A 19287-nucleotide genomic window follows, 5' to 3' on the forward strand; every position below is an offset into this window, starting at 1 on the left:
TGTAAGAGAGAAACTGGAAGCCGACGACTTCTCTTGGTTCTTTTTTTCTTTCACACATTCAGAACTGCACATCATTCAGTTTTAGTCCATTGTGTATTTTCTAACGGAATATAAATTACATTTTATAAGTAATAAAAATTAGTTGATCGCGTAACTTCTGCGCCTTTATGTAACCAAAGCGACTGCTTTTGATGAAAGTACAGTCTACATGCACAAACATAAAAAGTTTATATTGTTATTGTTGTTATTTTGTATTCAACAGATTGTTCTTCATCATGGTCAAACGCAAGAGATTTCCTTTTATTATTGATAAATGCGATAGTTGTTCATAAATAACAGAAATATATTTTATGTAAGTAATGAAGCGCTCACAAATATATCCCTCTGTTTCACATTACTAATCAACAATTTTCGAATAAAACCTAAATTAACCACTGACAATTTCAGTGTTCAATGTTGCTGTAAATACTGTTATCTTTTAAGAAGCAGATGGGAGGATAACTGTGTAGAACAAAAATGTTTCATGGGTTACGCGGCCTTTATATACGAGGGTCGTCCACAAAGTAAGTTCCATTTCTATTTGTATCCGCGGTAGCGCTACGATCGTAGTTCCGAGCATGCGCGGCAGTTACTCTGACCCAAAGAGAAGACATGAACGCCATTTTCAGATAGCAGCTGCCGACGTGTGCTTCGTAGTGCTTCTTTATAATGTCAGGCGTAATTGAAAATACTGCCGCGTGTGAAATCAAATCTGTGATTCGTTTACTAAATGCAAAGAAAGTTAAACCAAAGGAAATTCATCGGAAACTCTGCGAGGTTTACGGACAAAATGCTATGAGTGATCCAGTGGTTAGACGATGGGTCAGACTGTTCAATGAAGGACGTGATCAAGTGCACGATGAAGAACGAAGTGGACGCCCGTCTGTGGTTACTGATGAACTGGTTCACACAATTGAAGAGAAGATTAAGCACAACCGCACAGCCCAGACCTCGCTCCTAACGACTTCCATCTCTCCTTACAACCAAAATCTGACGAGCTGAAAGAACATGTTACCACATGGTTTTAACAGTTGTAGATTTTTGTACAATAAATATTTTTTCTGTATCTGTACACGTTTGTTTTATATAACCAAACGGAACTTACTTTGTGGACGACCCTCGTATATCCCTCTGTTTCACATTACTAATCAACAATTTTAGAATAAAACCTAAATTAACCACTGACAATTTCAATGCTGTAAATACTGTTAACTTTGAAGAAACAGACGGGAGGATGACTATGTAGAACAAAAATGTTCCGTGGGTTACCCGGCCCTTTATACAGGGTGAGTCACCTAACATTACCGCTGGATATATTTCGTAAACCACATCAAATACTGACGAATCGATTCCACAGACCGAACGTGAGGAGAGGGGCTAGTGTAACTGGTTAATACAAACCATAAAAAAATGCACGGAAGTATGTTTTTTAACACAAACCTACGTTGTTTTTTAATGGAACCCCGTTAGTTTTGCTAGCACATCTGAACATATAAACAAATACGTAATCAGTCCCGTTAGTTGCATTGTAAAATGTTAATTATATCTGGAGATATTGTAACCTAAAGTTGACGCTTGAGTACCACTCCGCTGTTCGATCGTGTGTATCGGAGAGCACCGAATTACGTAGGGATCCAAAGGGAACGGTGATGGACCTTAGGTACAGAAGAGACTGGAACAGCACATTACGTCCACATGCTAAAACCACCTTTTTATTGGTCTTTTTCACTGACGCACATGTACATTACCATGAGGGGTGAGGTACACGTACACACGTGGTTTCCGTTTTCAATTACGGAGTGGAATAGAGTGTATCCCGACATGTCAGGCCAATAGATGTTCAATGTCGTGGCCATCATTTGCTGCACACAATTGCAATCTCTGGCGTAATGAATGTCGTACACGCCGCAGTACCTCTGGTGTAATGTCGCCGCGGGCTGCCACAATACGTTGTTTCGTATCCTCTGGGGTTGTAGGCACATCACGGTACACATTCTCCTTTAACGTACCCCACAGAAAGAAGTCCAGAGGTGTGAGATCAGGAGAACGGGCTGGCCAATTTATGCGTCCTCCACGTCCTATGAAACGCCCGTCGAACATCCTGTCAAGGGTCAGCCTAGTGTTAATTGCGGAATGTGCAGGTGCACCATTATGCAGATACTACATACGTCGACGCGTTTCTAGTGGGTCATTTTCGAGCAACGTTGGCAGATCATTCTGTAGAAACGCGATGTATGTTGCAGCTGTTTGGGCCCCTGCAATGAAGTGAGGACCAATGAGGTGGTCCCCAATGATTCCGCACCATACATTTACAGTACACGGTCGCTGTCGCTCTACCTGTCTGAGCCAGCGAGGATTGTCCACGGACCAGTAATGCATGTTCCGTAGATTCACTGCCCCGTGGTTTGTGAAACCCGCTTCATCGGTAAACAGGTAGAACTCCAGCACATTCTCTGTTAATGCCCATTGACAGAATTGCACTCGATGATTAAAGTCATCACCATGTAATTGCTGATGTAGCGACACATGAAACGGGTGAAAGCGGTGACGATGCAGTATGCGCATGACACTACTTTGACTCAGTCCACCGGCTCTCGCAATGTCCCGTGTACTCATGTGTGGGTTCATGGCAACAGCAGCTAACACACCAACTGCACCCGCTTCTCTTGTGACGGGCCTGTTGCGGACCTGTTTGCGTGTTACGACCATACCTGTTGCATAGAGTTGGCGGTAGATGTTTTGCAATGTGCGGCACGTTGGATGCTCTCTGTCCGGGTACCGTTCTGCATACACCCTGCAGGCTTCAGCTGCATTTCGTCGACACTCGCCATAGATGAGTATCATCTTCGCCTTTTCAGAGTTCGAATACACCATGGTCACAGTTCCTACAACACTACACTATCACAGACGTATGGTGACACGATGTACTACAGTTGGTCTGCGTGCGTAGACGAATGCAGAATAACAATAGCAGCAAGCGCTACATGCGGACACTGCGACAGCTAGACCAAACCACAACAGTGCACTACAGCCACACTCGTAAACACGGTCGTCATCGTAAACATGTCCCCGCAGATGCTGCTCGCCGACCGTGGCCCGTGTTTGTTACAACACGCAACTGAACGTCGGAGGTTTCAAGCGTCAACTTTAGGTTACAATATCTCCGGATGTAATTAACATTTTACAATGCAACAAATGGCACCGATTACGTATTTGTTTATATGTTCAGATGTGCTAGCAAAACTAACGTGGTTCCATTTTTAAAAAACGTAGGATTGTGTTAAAAAACATAATTCCGTGCATTTTTGTATGGTTTGTATTAAACAATTACACTAGCCCCTCTTCTCACGTTCGGTCTGTGGAATCGGTTCGTCAGTATTTGATGTGGTTTACGAAATATATCCAGCGGTAACGTTAGGTGACTCACCCTGTATATATCCTCACTCAGTATGTAGACGGTTCGTCGCACCCGGTTTTTAGGGGAATCTCGTAAGACACTGATCGCCCGCAGTCTACACTTACAATAGTCTGCGGTGGCCTACGATAGTTTTAAAGCTCTAACTACGAGTAGTAGATATTCAGTAGTAAGTACTCTCAAGAGACCTCACGCAACACCGTGAGATGGCGAAGACGGAATTGTTATAGAACGCCTGATATCAGCTGTCCCAAAAATATTAAACTGAATTGCATGTCTGATTCAGTTTCATTGGAGCAACAACCACATGTATATAAAAGAAGAAACAAAGTATGCAAAAAAGACGAGAATTCAATTTGGAAACACATCTAGCATTTATCGACTATGAAGAAGCTCTGGTCAATAACGGAGAAAAGACTCAGGTACCGGTTAAAAGTATGACAAGGTTTGTATAAAAACATCAAAATAAAACAATACTGACAAAGAACTGGCGCTAGGAATACAGATAAACCAGGAAGTGTGGCAAAATTGTAGCATGTCACCTACACTGTTCAACGTCTGCTTCGACGATATGGTCACGGGCTGGATGAAGGACAAAATATCTCAAAAGTATAAGAATTGGGACAGGTAAACTTGTAAATACGATGCTTTTTGCCGGCGACCAGGTAATCCACAGGACGGCGGAGACAAACTACAAATAACAGTACACAGATTAAACATCATAAGCCTAAATTATTGCCTGAAGCTATCAACAACTAAAAAAAAGGGCTTTTTAGGAAAATACCGAATAAGGATTAAAATAATCACCAGTAACATAATAATAGAATCGACGTGACTTTTCCATTATCTAGGATTTGATACAAGTTTTGAATAAGATAAAGACATAAATAAGAAAATTTTAACAGTTGTCAACATATATGTGGCGCGAGAAGAACATTGAAGAGTAAAACGAGAGGAGAAATCCGAGGGGAATGTTGTGTAGTCGTGGCATTACCCAAGGTACTATATGGGGCAAAAAGTTTGACATTAAGACTAAAAGACCTAAGACAACTTGAAACATCGGAAATGAAGTTCCTTAGGTCAATGTAAGGCTGCAAAAGAGAAGATAAAATAAGAAATAGAGAAAGGACAGGGGGTACAGCCATTACGTGAAAAAGTAATCGAATGAAGAAGAAGTTACATTTATCTTGCAAAACATTTAGCAAACTGAGGGAATTTCGAATAACTGCAGAACAGCGTTTATGTATCCACTGTATTAGAAAGGTAGACAGAACCGACGTTAGTAATTATTGAGGGAGTTCTCTTGTTTCAGGTCAAACAGATCTCTGCCCAATATAAGTTTTAATTCTTAAACTAATTCTCAGCCATCAAAAAATTTCTTTTAATTTCCAAAAAGAAAGTAGTTTGTACCTTCGTAGATTTTAAAAATTCATGTGACATAGTGGACCTCAAGTCTCTGTTTCCTAATTCGGAAAGAAAGAGGTCTGGACCTCAGAACCAGTACAGCTGTTATTGAAACATTAAATTGTACAAAATCTAAGGTAAAATTCTGAGGAGAAATTTTGGAACATTTTTAAATTAAAGCAGGAGTGAAACAAGTTGCGGAATCTCTCCATGACCCGTCCCCTGTGTCTTCGAAAGAATAATCCAAAAGCGTTGGACATCAAAAGCAGAATTATTAAAATTGACGAGACAATCAAATTAGGAAGTACCAGTATTAGCACAGACTAGTTAGGTTTTGCAGATGACCAGGAGATTCTATGTCAAGATGTTCAGACAGTACAGAAACAAAAAGGAATTCTTAAAGAAACAGCGGAAAGACTAAAGCCCCAAGTATCGTTTGAGAGCAAGAAGTCTAGCAACAACGTGGCACCCAAGATTCTAAAAACTAAGTATGTGTAAATCAGGAGAATTTCTTAGTTCAGGTATTTAGGTGATACTATTCGGGAAACTGGCCTCGAATAGACTGGTTACGAAATACTTTGTTAAAAAAACGGAAACAACTTTCAGTCTTACGACAGATATATATAACAAAAATCCATCTAAAAGTACGCCAGACTGAGACACTACAAAGCAGTTATCAAATCAGAGTACTTTTATGGGTTTGAGGTACTCATTTCAAAGAGGGACAATGAAGAAAAACAAGAGGGCGAACGAAAAGTAATGAGGAAAATTTTAGGTCAAAATCATACTCAAGAAGATCTTTACAGACTAAGAGCAAATAAGGAAATTTTATAGTATACCAACACATAGTTGGTTATGAAACAACGCAGAGTAATTTCTATAGGCATATTAAAAGAAAGGAACCAACCAGGTTAACTAGACGTGTTTGTGGAATTCTACGGAACTCGCAGTGAAACGAAAGTTGAAACAGTGAAATGGGTCAGCACAGTGAAAGAACACCCGAAACAAGCAGAAGTAACACAACTTTGTATCCAAGACGGTAGAATGTTTTGGCGGAAAATCCTCGACCGGGCAGGTGGCCTCGCAGGAAATCTCAAGAAAACAAACAGCTCGGTTTCACGAACGCATTGGAGATTGAAAGTAATGTGGACACAGAGGAGAGCTGAACAAAACTCCCATAATGACTCGCGTTGTACGAGGGCCAGGCGAAAAGTAATGCTTCCGAATTTTTTATGTGAAAACTTTAACGTTTTCACATAAAACAACCATTACTAACGTTCTACATCATTATTCTTCATGTCTACATATTTATTTCTCAAAATAGTCAAGCTGATGACAAACATATATCTTCCAAAAATAGATTAGTTTGTTGATGCTGTCACTGTAGAATACTGGACTTCGTCGACGAAGCCACAACCTTACCTCTGCTAGCACCACTTCATCACTATCAAAGCGAAGTCCTCCAAGGTGTTCTTGAAGTTTTGGAAACAGGTAAAAATCGGATGAGGCCAAGTCGATGCTGCAAGAAGGATGACGTCTGACACTGAACCCAAGGCATCTGATTGTTGCAGAAGTCGTGAGGCTCGTGTGTGGTCTGGCAACGTCATATGGAAGGAGAGGTCGATGAACTCTTCGAATTCTAAACTCGATTTATAATACTGTGCCCTGCCCGCGACGTAATAACGTACTATTTTCTTTTCCTATCGGAATATTAAGGTTTAAAGATATAATTTAACCACTGAGTCAATGAATTGCGCTGCAAGTCAGCGAATATGTACGTCCAGATTAATGAGAGTCATTATCACCTGTATTTTGTTGTATGTCTTTTCTTTCTCTTCTTTAATCGCGCGCCTTCCCGACAGCATCTTACGCTATCAGACTCCTATTTTCTTCCATTTTGTTCGAATGAACTAAATTTGTATTCCTGCTCGGAATTTATTTAATCTTTCTATTATTATCGCCGATTGGGAGTACTAATATAACCTTATTATGAATGCTTTATTCTTTCGCTCAAGAGTTGACATAAGATTATTGTAATTTCCAAATATTTTGCCGAAATACGGCACAATTCTTTGTTATGTTCAAAACTGTGAGAATGATTCACAAACTGTTAGATTTCTGTACAAATTATTTACTTCGTTACATAATAATTGTTTAATTTAACATTTCTGCTTTCATTTCGTAATAGAAGTCCCAAATCTCCAGTTTATAAATGTTATACAGTAGATATTTCTTTACTACATTTTTACTTACGGTGCTAACGCGATACCCACGAGATTAAATCAAATTATTCTGATTTTCTCGCGAAGCAAGAAGACAATTAGAAATTTCCCTGAGATTACAAAAAACGTGAATTGACCGTTTTTCAGCACACTGCTTGCCTGCTGATCTTCACTTCAAGCAAAGAAGTTAAAAAGAGTAAAATAAAGTAAGAAGTGAAGTGATAATATAGTGCGTTCAACAGTATTATATACATTTTCTGATAAAAATAATTGTTATTATGAAGTCAGAAAGGGTGGCGTGTGTGTGAAATATCAAATCCATTAACTTTTAATTAAGGATAAGAAGTGATACTTCTAATTATTCCAGGTACTAACAGTTGTTCGTGAATATTTAAGTATTAAAAGTTACTAGTCTCATGCGTATATTTAAATAATAGGTGAACAGAAAACTTAATTGGGATACATTAAGTTTGAAGAATTTAGCTTAACAGACATTCAATTACTGAACTATTGCCAATATATGAATATAATATATATAATTTACGCTTGCCGAAGCATAAATTTCCACAATTCCATAATAATATTCACCCATATTTATAAAATATACCATAGTCAAAAAGATTCAGTATAGATTACAATACGCAGTTTCCAACGCACCGACGTAGTTACGTTACACACCGCCATGTTATGAGCTTCAGTCTGCAGATCTCTAACAGCAAGGGCTGCAAATATGTAGACATGAAGAATAAATACGTTCGTAGGGTTTTTGTTTTGCATGTTCGTATCCCGGTTGCTTTGGGTTTATTTATCGATTGTCATCTATTTGAGTTTAACTATTGTCATTTTGTCATTTGGAGATGGTGAGTGAAGCTGTGGACGCTATAAAATGGAGTGCGAAGTAGAGAAATCGCAACATTTCCAACACATTCTTCAAAAAATGATTCAAATGGATCTAAGCACTATGGGACAACATTTGAGGTCATCAGTCCCCTAGACTTAGAACTACTTAAACCTAACTAACCTAAGGACACCACACACATTCGTGTCCGAGGCAGAATTCGAACCTGCGACCGTAGCAGCAGCGCGGTTCCGGACTGAAGCGCCTAGAACCGCTCGGCCACAGCAGCCGGCCATATTCTTCTGTTTGAGTTCAATAGAGGTGTGACAACAACGGAGACAGCCAGAAAAATTTGCGCCGTGTAAGGGATAATGTCATTGGGCATAGTATAGCAAGAACATGGTTTCCTCGTTTTAAGGAGGCTCATTTTGACGTTAGTGACCCTCCACGTTCAGCAAGACCTTTAAGGGTTGATGAAGATCGTTTAAACGGATTTATCGACAATGATCCATGTCATTGTACTCGAGAACTGGCAAATGTGATGAACTGTAATCATTCTGCCATCGTGCGACATTTGCTTGTAATAGGCAGGCACTCCGTCTTCAGGCCAGAAGTGGCCCATCGGGACCATCCGACCGCCGTGTCATCCTCAGTTGATGACCGCTCTCCCGGTCATTATGAAGGTTTTCTATGACCGGAGCCGCTAGTATTCGGTCGAGTAGCTCCTCAATTGGCATCACGAGGCTGAGTGCACCCCGAAAAATGGCAACAGCTCATGACGGTTGGATGGTCACCCATCCAAGTGCCAGCCACCCCCAACAGCGCTTTACTTCGGTGATCTCACGGGAAGCTGTGTATCCATTGCGGCAAGGCCGTTGCCGCGTGTAATAGGGAATGTTCAAAAATCGTGAATATGAGTGCTGAATGCTCTAAGCTAAAATCTCAGAAATCAACGGGTATGTGCATCTCTGCTTGTTCGTCGTCAGTTGGCTCACGAACAACACTGACCATTCCTATTCTCTATCGCTTCTGGTTATGAGAAATGGTGTCTTTGTGGTAACAAAAGAAAAATAAAAGAATAGTTGAGCCCCAAGAAAGCAGCAAGAACCTTGTACAAAGACCTGCATGCATCCACAGAAGATGATGTTATGCATCTGGCAGAGCAGCGGCGGTGTCCTGTGCTACGGAATGCTTTGCCGAGGTGCAACCATCAACGCTGACATTTGCTGTCAACAACTGAGACGTCTTGCATACGCAATCCAAGAACAGCGACCAGGAATACTGCGTTAAGCGATGCTACTCCACGATACGCCCACCCATATTCTACTAAACTGACAAAAACCATCTAGTAGAGGGGTTGGGCAGCCATTACGCACCCACCTTACTCACTTGATGATGCGCACTCAGATTTTCGCCTTTTCCGCTCTCTATCGAACTCCCTTCAAGGAAATTTGTTTCGACATGAACATGCGCTCTGAACATGACTCGACGAGTTCTTCACCTCAAAACCACACAATTTTTACAGTCGCGGAATCGAAAAGTTATCCCAGCTTTTATTTACAAAGCTTTAATAGTTTTCACATTTAAAAAAAATGGAGGCATTACTTTTCAACACACCCTCATACATCGCAATGACTCGGTAGGGCCCAAATGTAAATAATAGTAATAGAACGGCAGCTACTGTTTAAAAAAGTCAGTGCTCTTCCTCTTACATTACTCTACTGCTGTTTTTCTCTAATACTACATACTAAGCATTTATGTTACACTAGTCTCTTACCTGCAGCTGCACTTGCACATCAGTAGCCATGTTATGATGAGTGATGACGAGTAAGTATGCTACTGTACACTATGTGATGAAAAGTATCCGGACACCTGGCTAAAAATGACTTACAAGATAGTGGCGCCCTCCATCGGTAATGGTGAAATGTTGTGTTGGCCCACCCTTAGCCTTCATGACAACTTCCACTCTCGTAGGCATACGTTCAATCAGGTGCTGGAAGGTTTCTTGTGGAATGGCAGCCCATTCTTCACGGAGTGCTGCACTGAGCAGAGGTATCGATGTTGGTCGGTGAGGCCTGGCACGAAGTCGGCATCCCAAAACATCGCAAAGGTGTTCTATAGGATTCAGGTCAGGACTCTGTGCAGACCAGTCCATTAAAGGGATGTTATTGTCGTGTAACCACTCCGCCACAGGCCGTGCATTATGAACAGGTGCTCGTACGTGTTGAAAGATGCAGTCGCCATCCCCGAATTGCAAGAAGCAACAACGTGCTTAAAACACCATTGTAGGCCTGTGCTGTGATAGTGCCACGCAAAACAACAAGGGGTTCAAGCCCACTCCGTGAAAAACACGACCACACTATCACACCACCGCCTCCGAATTTTACTGTCGGCACTACACACGCTGGCAGGTGACGTTCACCGGGCATTCGCCATACCCACAACCTGCCATCGGATCGCCACATTATGTTCCGTGATTCGTCACTCCAGACAACGTTTTTCCACTGTTCAGTCGTCCAATGTTTACGCTCCTTACACCAAGCGAGGCGTCGTTTGGCATTTGCCGGCGCGATGTGTGGCTTATAATCAGCCGCTCGACCATGAAATCCAAGTTTTCTCAACTCCCGCTAGCTGTCATAATACTTGCAGTGCATTGTGATGCAGTTTGAAATTTCTGTGTCATTGTCTGAATAGATGTCTGCCTATTACACATTACGACCCTCTTCAACAGTCGACGGTTTCTGTCAGTCAACAGACTAGGTCGGCCTGTACACTTTTGTGCTATACGTGTCCCTTCACGTTTCCACTTCACTATCAGATCGGAAACAATGGACCTAGGGATGTTTAGTAGTGTGGACATCTCGCGTACAGACGTACGACACAAGTTACACCCGATCACCTGACCAAAGTCCGTGAGTTCCGCGGAGCGCCCAATTGTTCTCTCACGATGTCTAATGACTACTGTGGTTGCTAATATGGAGTATCTGGCCGTAGGTGGCAGCACAATGCACCTGACATGAAAAACGTATGTTTTGGGGGGGGGGGGGGAGGGTGTCCGGATACTTTTGGTTACATAGTGTATGTGTGATATCGTCAGCTGTTCTCACCTGTCTGCCTGTTCAGGTAAGCATAGTTGATGACGTAGCACCCCCTCCCACCCCCACCCCTCCTGTGGTCGCTACTTAGTGGAGCACGTGTAGGGACGTGGACAAGAGGGCGCCTATATGCATCGTGCTATTGAAGTTGCTAGGCATTATGTGATGTGCACACTATACAACACATTTAATAATGTTTTTAAAGTGGTTTATGTTCACTGTTGTAAAAATGGTGTTGCATTCCCTATTAGGCGTCGATGTATTATTGTTTTGCTTTCTAAAGTTGCTTATATTCTTCCTCAAGGTTTCTGCTATCTCCATACGAAATGTCATTGAATTCGTTTCAACGATTTAGTTCTGAAAACGTTAGGGGTAGAGTTGCTTTCGCTTTTAATAATATCACTAATAAATTACTGATTAAACACGTTGAAGCATCGTATCATTAAGTTGAATCATATTACATAGAACACATGAACCACTAAACGCGTTTTTACAAATATGACGAAGTTGAAAAGTCGAAGACTAAATAGCTTTTTCCTCAATTTGTGCAATATTCTTCCAGTCAATAATTATGTTGTACTACATGCTTTCTAATGTAATCTATATTCCTCATTTAGGAATTTCATCAAAATCTATTTAGCAGTATACTCATGAAAACCTGTCAGAATTAGTTTTGCATTTATAGTATTAGTATGTGTTACACAGAACGCCATCACCTGTCTATATACTAATAAAATTAAAATGTACATCATTATTCTTTCTTACTTTATCCTTGAACAAGTGGGATTTTCAGTGTCTTATCTCATGTTTGCGCTAATCTATTGTAGACTTTTACACCGGAATATAGAGCTCCATTCTGAATCCTACATGACTACGTGTAGTATATATGCACAAAATATTTTCACTTTTGTTAATGTTGTCATGAACTTCACAAGTCCCCCTAAAGTCACTCTCATTATTAATGAGAAATATGATTAGAGAGCAGATGCTTTGGCATGTGAATTTAAGAATCCATAGGCCTCTGAAGAGTCTCTTTGTGCATCTATATCTACATATATACACCGAAAGCTATCGTATGGTGAATGGCAGACGATACCCTGTACCACTACTCGATTAGTTTACTCATTTTGAGCTCGAAGGGCCAATTTGTAGTGATTAGTTAGAAGAAGAAGAACTTCTTACTTAATTGGAAATAACCGGTTTCATTAAAACTAAGTTACCCTCTTTAGACCTCTTGAAACGTCCCCTTAGAAAAATTTATGAATTACTGTGCTGACAACCCTCTACGTTATTTGATTTTCAAACAGCTGAGCAGAACTGAACGTCCTCAGACATTCCGCTCTTTACCTATTCTGATCAACACTAAACTGACACACAAAAGTTTTAGCGCAACGCAATCTGACTTTCAATAATCCCTACAAAAGAATGGCCCTGACTAACATTAACCTATACCTTTCACGAATCACTTACCTCACAAAAATCTTCGTTACTCGAACTGCAATACAGCGAGCGCCAATACTGCCCGCTAAATAAAAGATTCTAACTACTGAAGGCACTAACTACTGATAGGCATACTTAGCAAATGAAAGATTTTGATAAAGAACAAACAATGTATTTACCTTAATAGTGTTCAAAAGTCATTATATATATATATATATATATATATATATATATATATATATCAGTTCATGACATCCAGTCTTCACAAATTTACTCTCTCTGACGGACACACGTCCAGATCGTCCGCTCTTAAAAATTCTGCCATCTCTCTCTCCACATCCACCACTGCTGGCGGCTCACCTCCAACTGCGCAACGCTACGGGCTGTTAACAGCCAACTGCCCAACACTACAATAGCAAATTCCAACAATGCAAACCAGCCACAGACTGCACACAGCACTGTCAGTGATTTTCATACAGAGCGCTACATGGCGTTACCAACATAAAAACCTAAACAGCCTACTTACACTCTAACAAAATTACAAGAAATACCACAGACTGTTATACGAATAATTCAACATTCACCTGTAGAAGAACCAAATGAGAACATGCCTTCATAATGGTTATTATAAACTTCTTGTTCCAGCTACACATAAAATCTTTCTGTCGAATTTCCAGGTACATAAAACATGAAATGAGCGATGACTGGCACGTCATAACAAAAATTACTATGTGCATAGCAATTCGCCAAAACATCGTTCCCATAACGTAACACGTCATGCCTACCAGGGCGCCACAAGACTAGCTGTCAGTAGCCAATGCATGAGACAAACTGACCACAACCACAACAAGTGTTACCGCAGTACATAGATTGTATCAGTAAATGACAGATACGTAATTTAATGGTAACCATGATTCTAAATAGACATATGCAAAGAATCTTATGTACTATGTTTTGTCTGATTCGTAGTATGTCGCACAAATTTTTTCGCTTCTCGCGATGATAGCACGTAAACTAAACAGATTGACAGTAAATTTGCTGTGGAAACATCACATTTTTCGAGTATGGTATGAAGTGATGGCGAGGCCCCATCCCCTTGGAGGGTTGAGGCCTCCTGATATACAGCTAAAGGACTTCGGCATTATTTATTCGGGGTTCTACGTTAACACTTACTTACGCCGCTCATTCAATCACAGTGGAGTTAGAAACATTAGATTCTGGTTTGAAAAACAAGGCTTTGTAATTGAGTTTATTGAGGTTCCAAACAGAAGTGTTGCAGTTGTTGACAAATTCCGTATTTATGAACAGTGACCATCTTTTTACAGCAACTGAATTTGAGAAAGAAACCCATTATGTGAAACTTATAAATTACCTCCTTCAACATTATTTTATTTGCAGAATAAATCTTTTGAGGTGGGAGATAAATTTGCAAGACAACTATATGCCAAACTAAGACAAATATATACCAAACTTATTTTATTTAAAGTTCACATAAAACAATGCAAAAATGGAATGCCAGTGAAGACACTGTAAAAATGAAGTGCCAATAAAACATTGTAAAAATGACATGTCAATAAATTATTTTATTGTCTTATAAGTAATAATTAATATTATTATGATTGACTTAGTTGCGTTAATTACATACAACACATAGTTTCTTAAAAATGTACTCATCCATAGCGGAATGGTTTTTAAGGCTGCGGGCGAACACTTATAATACAAACAAAAATCCTGCGCCAGTTACCTTTTCTATTTGCTAATCAAAATGCATTGCGAAGTTTACCTCATAACGCCCAGCTGGTACCTGCTCAAATTATATTGATTTACTTTCAGAATACAGCTTTACCACCTAATTCAACATTTGCGACAGAAGGATAATGAGAAAGAAGCATTAACCTCTGTTTGTTATCCATCGGTTTGCTTAGGAATTGCAGGGTCGGAATTTCATTTCGTGCATCCCCATTGATCACTGTCTCTAGTAGGTGTAATTCATTGTCATTTGTATCCAATGCGTGACAACACCACTCTCAAGCCATTTCATCAGTATTGCTATACACTGTTATACAGGGTGGTCCATTGATCGTGACCGGGCCAAATATCTCACGAAATAAGCGTCAAACGAAAAAACTACATCGAACGAAACTTGTTTAACTTGAAGGGGAAACCAGATGGCGCTGTGGTTGGCCCACTAGATGGCGCTGCATAGGTCAAACGGATATCAACTACGTTTTTTTAAATAGGAACACCCATTTTTATTACATATTCGTGTAGTACGTAAAGAAATATGAATGTTTTAGTTGGATCACTTTTTTTCGCTTTGTGATAGATGGCGCTGTAATAGTCACAAACATATGGTTCACAATTTTAGACAAACAGTTGGTAACAAGTAGGTTTCTTAAATTAAAATACAGTACGTAGGTACGTTTGAACATTTTATTTCGGTTGTTCCAATGTGATACATGTACCTTTGTGAACTTATCATTTCTGAGAACGCATGCTGTTACAGCGTGATTACCTGTAAATACCACATTAATGCAATAAATGCTCAAAATGATGTCCGTCAACCTCAATGCATTTGGCAATACGTGTAACGATATTCTTTTCAACAGCGAGTAGTTCGCCTTCCGTAATGTTCGCACATGAATTGACAATGCGCTGACGCATGTTGTCAGGCGCTGTCGGTGGATCACGGTAGCAAATATCCTTCAACTTTCCGCACAGAAAGAAATCCTGGGACGCCATATCCGGTGAACGTGCGGGCCATGGTCTATGGTGCTTCGACGACCAATCCACCTGTCATGAAATATGCTATTCAATACCGCTTCAACCGCACGCGAGCTATGTGCCGGACATCGATCATGTTGGAAGTACATCGCCATTCTGTCATGCAGTGAAACATCTTGTAGTAACATCGGTAGAACATTAAGTAGGAAATCAGCATCCATTGCACTATTTAGATTGCCATCGATAAAATGGGGCCAATTATCCTTCCTCCCATAATGCCGCACCGTACATTAACCCGCCAAGGTCGCTGATGTTCCACTTGTCGCAGCCATCGTGGATTTTCCGTTGCCCAATAGTGCATATTATGCCGGTTTACGTTACCGCTGTTGGTGAATGACGCTTCGTCGCTAAATAGAACACGTGCAAAAAATCTGTCATCGTCCCGTAATTTCTCTTGTGCCCAGTAGCAGAACTGTACACGACGTTAAAATTCGTCGCCATGCAGTTCCTGATGCATAGAAATATGGTACGGGTGCAATCGATGTTGATGTAGCATTCTCAACACCGACGTTTTTGAGATTCCCGATTCTCGCGCAATTTGTCTGCTACTGATGCACGGATTAGCCGCGACCGCAGCTAAAACACCTACTTGGGCATCATCATTTGTTGCAGGTCGTGGTTGACGTTTCACATGTGGCTGACACTTCGTGTTTCCTTAAATAACTAACTATCCGGCGAACGGTCCGGACACTTGGATGATGTCGTCAAGGATACCGGTTAGCATACATAGCACACGCCCGTTGGGTATTTTGATCACAATAGCCATATGTCAATACGATATCGACGTTTTCTGCAATTGGTAAACGGTCCATTTTAACACGGGTAATGTAACACGAAGCAAATACTGTCCACACTGGCGGAATGTTACATGATACCACGTACTTATACGTTTGTGACTATTACAGCGCCATCTGTCACAAAGCGAAAAAAGTGGTCCAACTAAGACATTCATATTTCTTTACGTACTACACGAATATGTAATAAAAAATGGGGTTCCTATTTTAAAAAAAGGAATTGATATCCGTTTGACCTATGGCAGCGCCATCTAGCATGCCAACCATAGCACCATCTCTTTTTCCCCTTCAAGCTAGACGAGTTTCGTTCATTGTAGTTTTTTCGTTTGATGCTTATTTCCTGAGATATTTGCCCCGGTCACTATCAATGGACCACCCTGTATAACTATTACTGTAAGTGAATAAAATGTAAAAGGTCTGTTCCGATACAGTTGTAGCAGTTTGTAAGTAAGACGTTGTTCGTTGTTTCAGGTTGGCAGCCAGCTTGCTTGCTGCTCCATCATCGCGGTGAGTATCACAATAAATACAGCCTTTAGCTAAAAGGTTCACTTCATTTCACAATGATGCACCTTCTGCCTGTATAAACACAGGAGATTGCTTTGAATTTAGATTGCGCACAGGACTTCAAAGTTTTTATTTGCAAAAGAACCATTCGGTTTTATAAGGGCATACCTTTTACATGCATGCACATACAAGAAGTGGGCAAAAATGTGGAAATGTAAAAAGCACAACATATTACCACTGCTAATACGGAGTAGGAAAACCGGTGGCATTCAAAACTGCTTACAGTCCCCACAAATGGATGATACAGGTCCAGTATGGATTTTGAAGAAATTTTGTATCATTCTTCCTGCAAAGTAGTGGCAAGGTTAGGCGACGGCGATGAAGGTGTACAGAGATCTATCCAAAGTAGGGCACACGGGCCCAGCAGTATTGAGACTGCTGTAGCCATGGGAGACGCTCGTGCTCACAAAACCGGACCTGGACAATGCAAGCTGTGTGAAGAGGGGCCGTTTCGTTTTGGAACGCGGCATCACCATTAGGGAACAAACATCGTAACATTGTATCATTGTGATCATTTAGACCTGATCCGGAAAAACGATGACATAATCTTTGGCAGTAAAGCGACCTTGCAGAGTAACCATGGGGCCCATGGAATAACACAGTCGGGGGGCCAAACATTCACTGAACCCCCACCAAGTTTCGCCGTAGGACGTAAACCTGGACAGAAGTCAGAAACAGTGCGAAACGAGACTCATCGGACCAAGTGACATTTTTCTATTGCTTCCTAGCTTCGGCACTGCGTTTTCCAGTTAAGGACATTTCCTTTGTTGATGAGTGGTTTTGGAATTCCAGCTCACCCTTAAATTGCGTGATTCTGGAGCTCCCGACGTGTCGTTTTGGTGCTGACAGTATTCGTTCCTGCTGTGACTTTTTGCAACTGTCGTCCCTTATTTTTCGTCACAATGCTCTTCAATGCCCACCCATCACCGTCACTCAGTAGCACTTTATTCCGGGTTTTGGCTTAGTGGGTGATATTTTTTATTAACTTCCTCGTATGAGTTATCGTCTCTCCATATGGTGCCTCTTGAAACACCAACACTTCGGCTCCCTTGGTTAAGAAAGCACCCTCCACGCGAGCGTCAACAATTTGTCCACGTTAGACTATACGTAGGCCCGACATAATGCTCTCAGAACTCTGTTCTGGTCTCGACCGACACTTGCAACACATTAAGGGCATTGCATAAGTGCCGTTCGTGGTCAAATGCAACAACGCGACGTGTAGGTTTGCCTAGCATATGGATTTGTTTTGTCCAACCCCTGCACAGCCTTCATAAGGAGAGATTGTACCTTCGTAGGGGACAAAATATTTAAAAAAAATGTTTGTCAATAAACATACCTTGGAGTGTATTTCACTAGAGAAATATGTTTTCTAAGGGCGTTTTAGCCGTTAAAGGCTTTAAATATTCATTTACTTTGAGGGCAGTCCATGTTGCCGCGCCCCCCATTTGCCTTCTGTCAACTTCGTGAACTTCAAAAACCTAATTTGCTGATTTGTGAAAATATTTCGTCCTCACAGTTGGCTGCCCTGTTCGCATACTACATTCACCTGTTCCTTGTGTTTCCGGAGCGTTGTCTGTGCTTTTTTACACCGGAAAGTTGGTTTTTGTGACATGATGCTTCGAACTGAAAGAGATTACAAGAAACTGCAAAGGAGGGCGTGGAAGAAACCCGAAAGCAAATGCAGCTAATGATGATAATAGTACAAATAACAGGGATTTTGTCAGTGAGAGTGCTGCAAGCTCTTCTAGGTTAGTTTCAACTCCAACTTCCTCAGTGTTTGGAAGTGATATTTCTAGCACTGAAAATACGAGTATTAGAACCAGTCCTTCAAGAAAGCTGAACACTGATTCAAGTGCAGAATCGTTTGCAAGTACTAAATATAATAATGAACAGACAAGTGGCAATATTGTAATAGATACTGAACTATTGTCATCTGCCATATCTTCATTTGCAATTTGTAAAGTCTGTCATGTTAGTTATAGAACCCAGTACGTTGTCCTCGCTGGTGAGTGTTCATCGGAGGTGAGGGTATCATCTGGGGTGACCCAGGGAAGTGTGGTAGGTCCGCTGTTGTTTTCTTTCTACATAAATGATCTTTTGGATAGGGTGGATAGCAATGTGCGGCTGTTTACTGGTGATGCTATGGTGACGGGAAGGTGTCGTCGTTGAGTGACTGTAGTAGGATACAAGATGACTCGGACAGGATTTGTGATTGGTGTAAAGAATGGCAGCTAACTCTAAATATAGATAAATGTAAATTAATGCAGATGAATAGGAAAAAGAGTCCCGTAATGTTTGAATACTCCATTAGTTGTGTAGCTCTTGACGCAGTCACGTCGATTAAATATTTGGGCGTAACATTGCAGAGCGATGTGAAGTGGGACAAGCAAGTAATGGCAGTTGTCGAGAAGGCGGATAGTCGTTTTCGGTTCATTGGTAGAATTTTGGGAAGATGTGGTTCATCTGTAAAGGAGACCGCTTATAAAACACTAATACGACCTGTTCTTGGATACTGCTGGAGCGTTTGGGATCGCTATCAGGCCGGATTGAAGGAGGACATAGAAGCAGTTCAGAGGCGGGCTGTTAGATTTGTTACTGGTCATCACGCGAGTGTTACGGAAATGCTTCAGGAACTCGGGTGGGAGTCTCTAGAGGAAATGAGGCGTTCTTTTGGTGAATCACTACAGAGGAA

The 19287-nt window shown here is 41.0% G+C and overlaps 1 protein-coding gene across 1 annotated transcript in view; it reads left to right on the top strand.

Annotated features, from left to right (window-relative positions):
* LOC126425211 (uncharacterized) overlaps positions 1–19287 on the top strand; it is a 337500-nt gene that overhangs the window by 128772 nt on the left and 189441 nt on the right. Inside the window, exon 3 of the mRNA XM_050088166.1 lies at positions 16503–16538. Coding sequence (XP_049944123.1) covers positions 16503–16538 — 36 coding nt within the window. The remainder of the gene's footprint in view (positions 1–16502; positions 16539–19287) is intronic.

Source organism: Schistocerca serialis, chromosome 10 (assembly GCF_023864345.2).
Source record: "Schistocerca serialis cubense isolate TAMUIC-IGC-003099 chromosome 10, iqSchSeri2.2, whole genome shotgun sequence".
Classification (NCBI taxonomy): Eukaryota; Metazoa; Arthropoda; class Insecta; order Orthoptera; family Acrididae; genus Schistocerca; species Schistocerca serialis.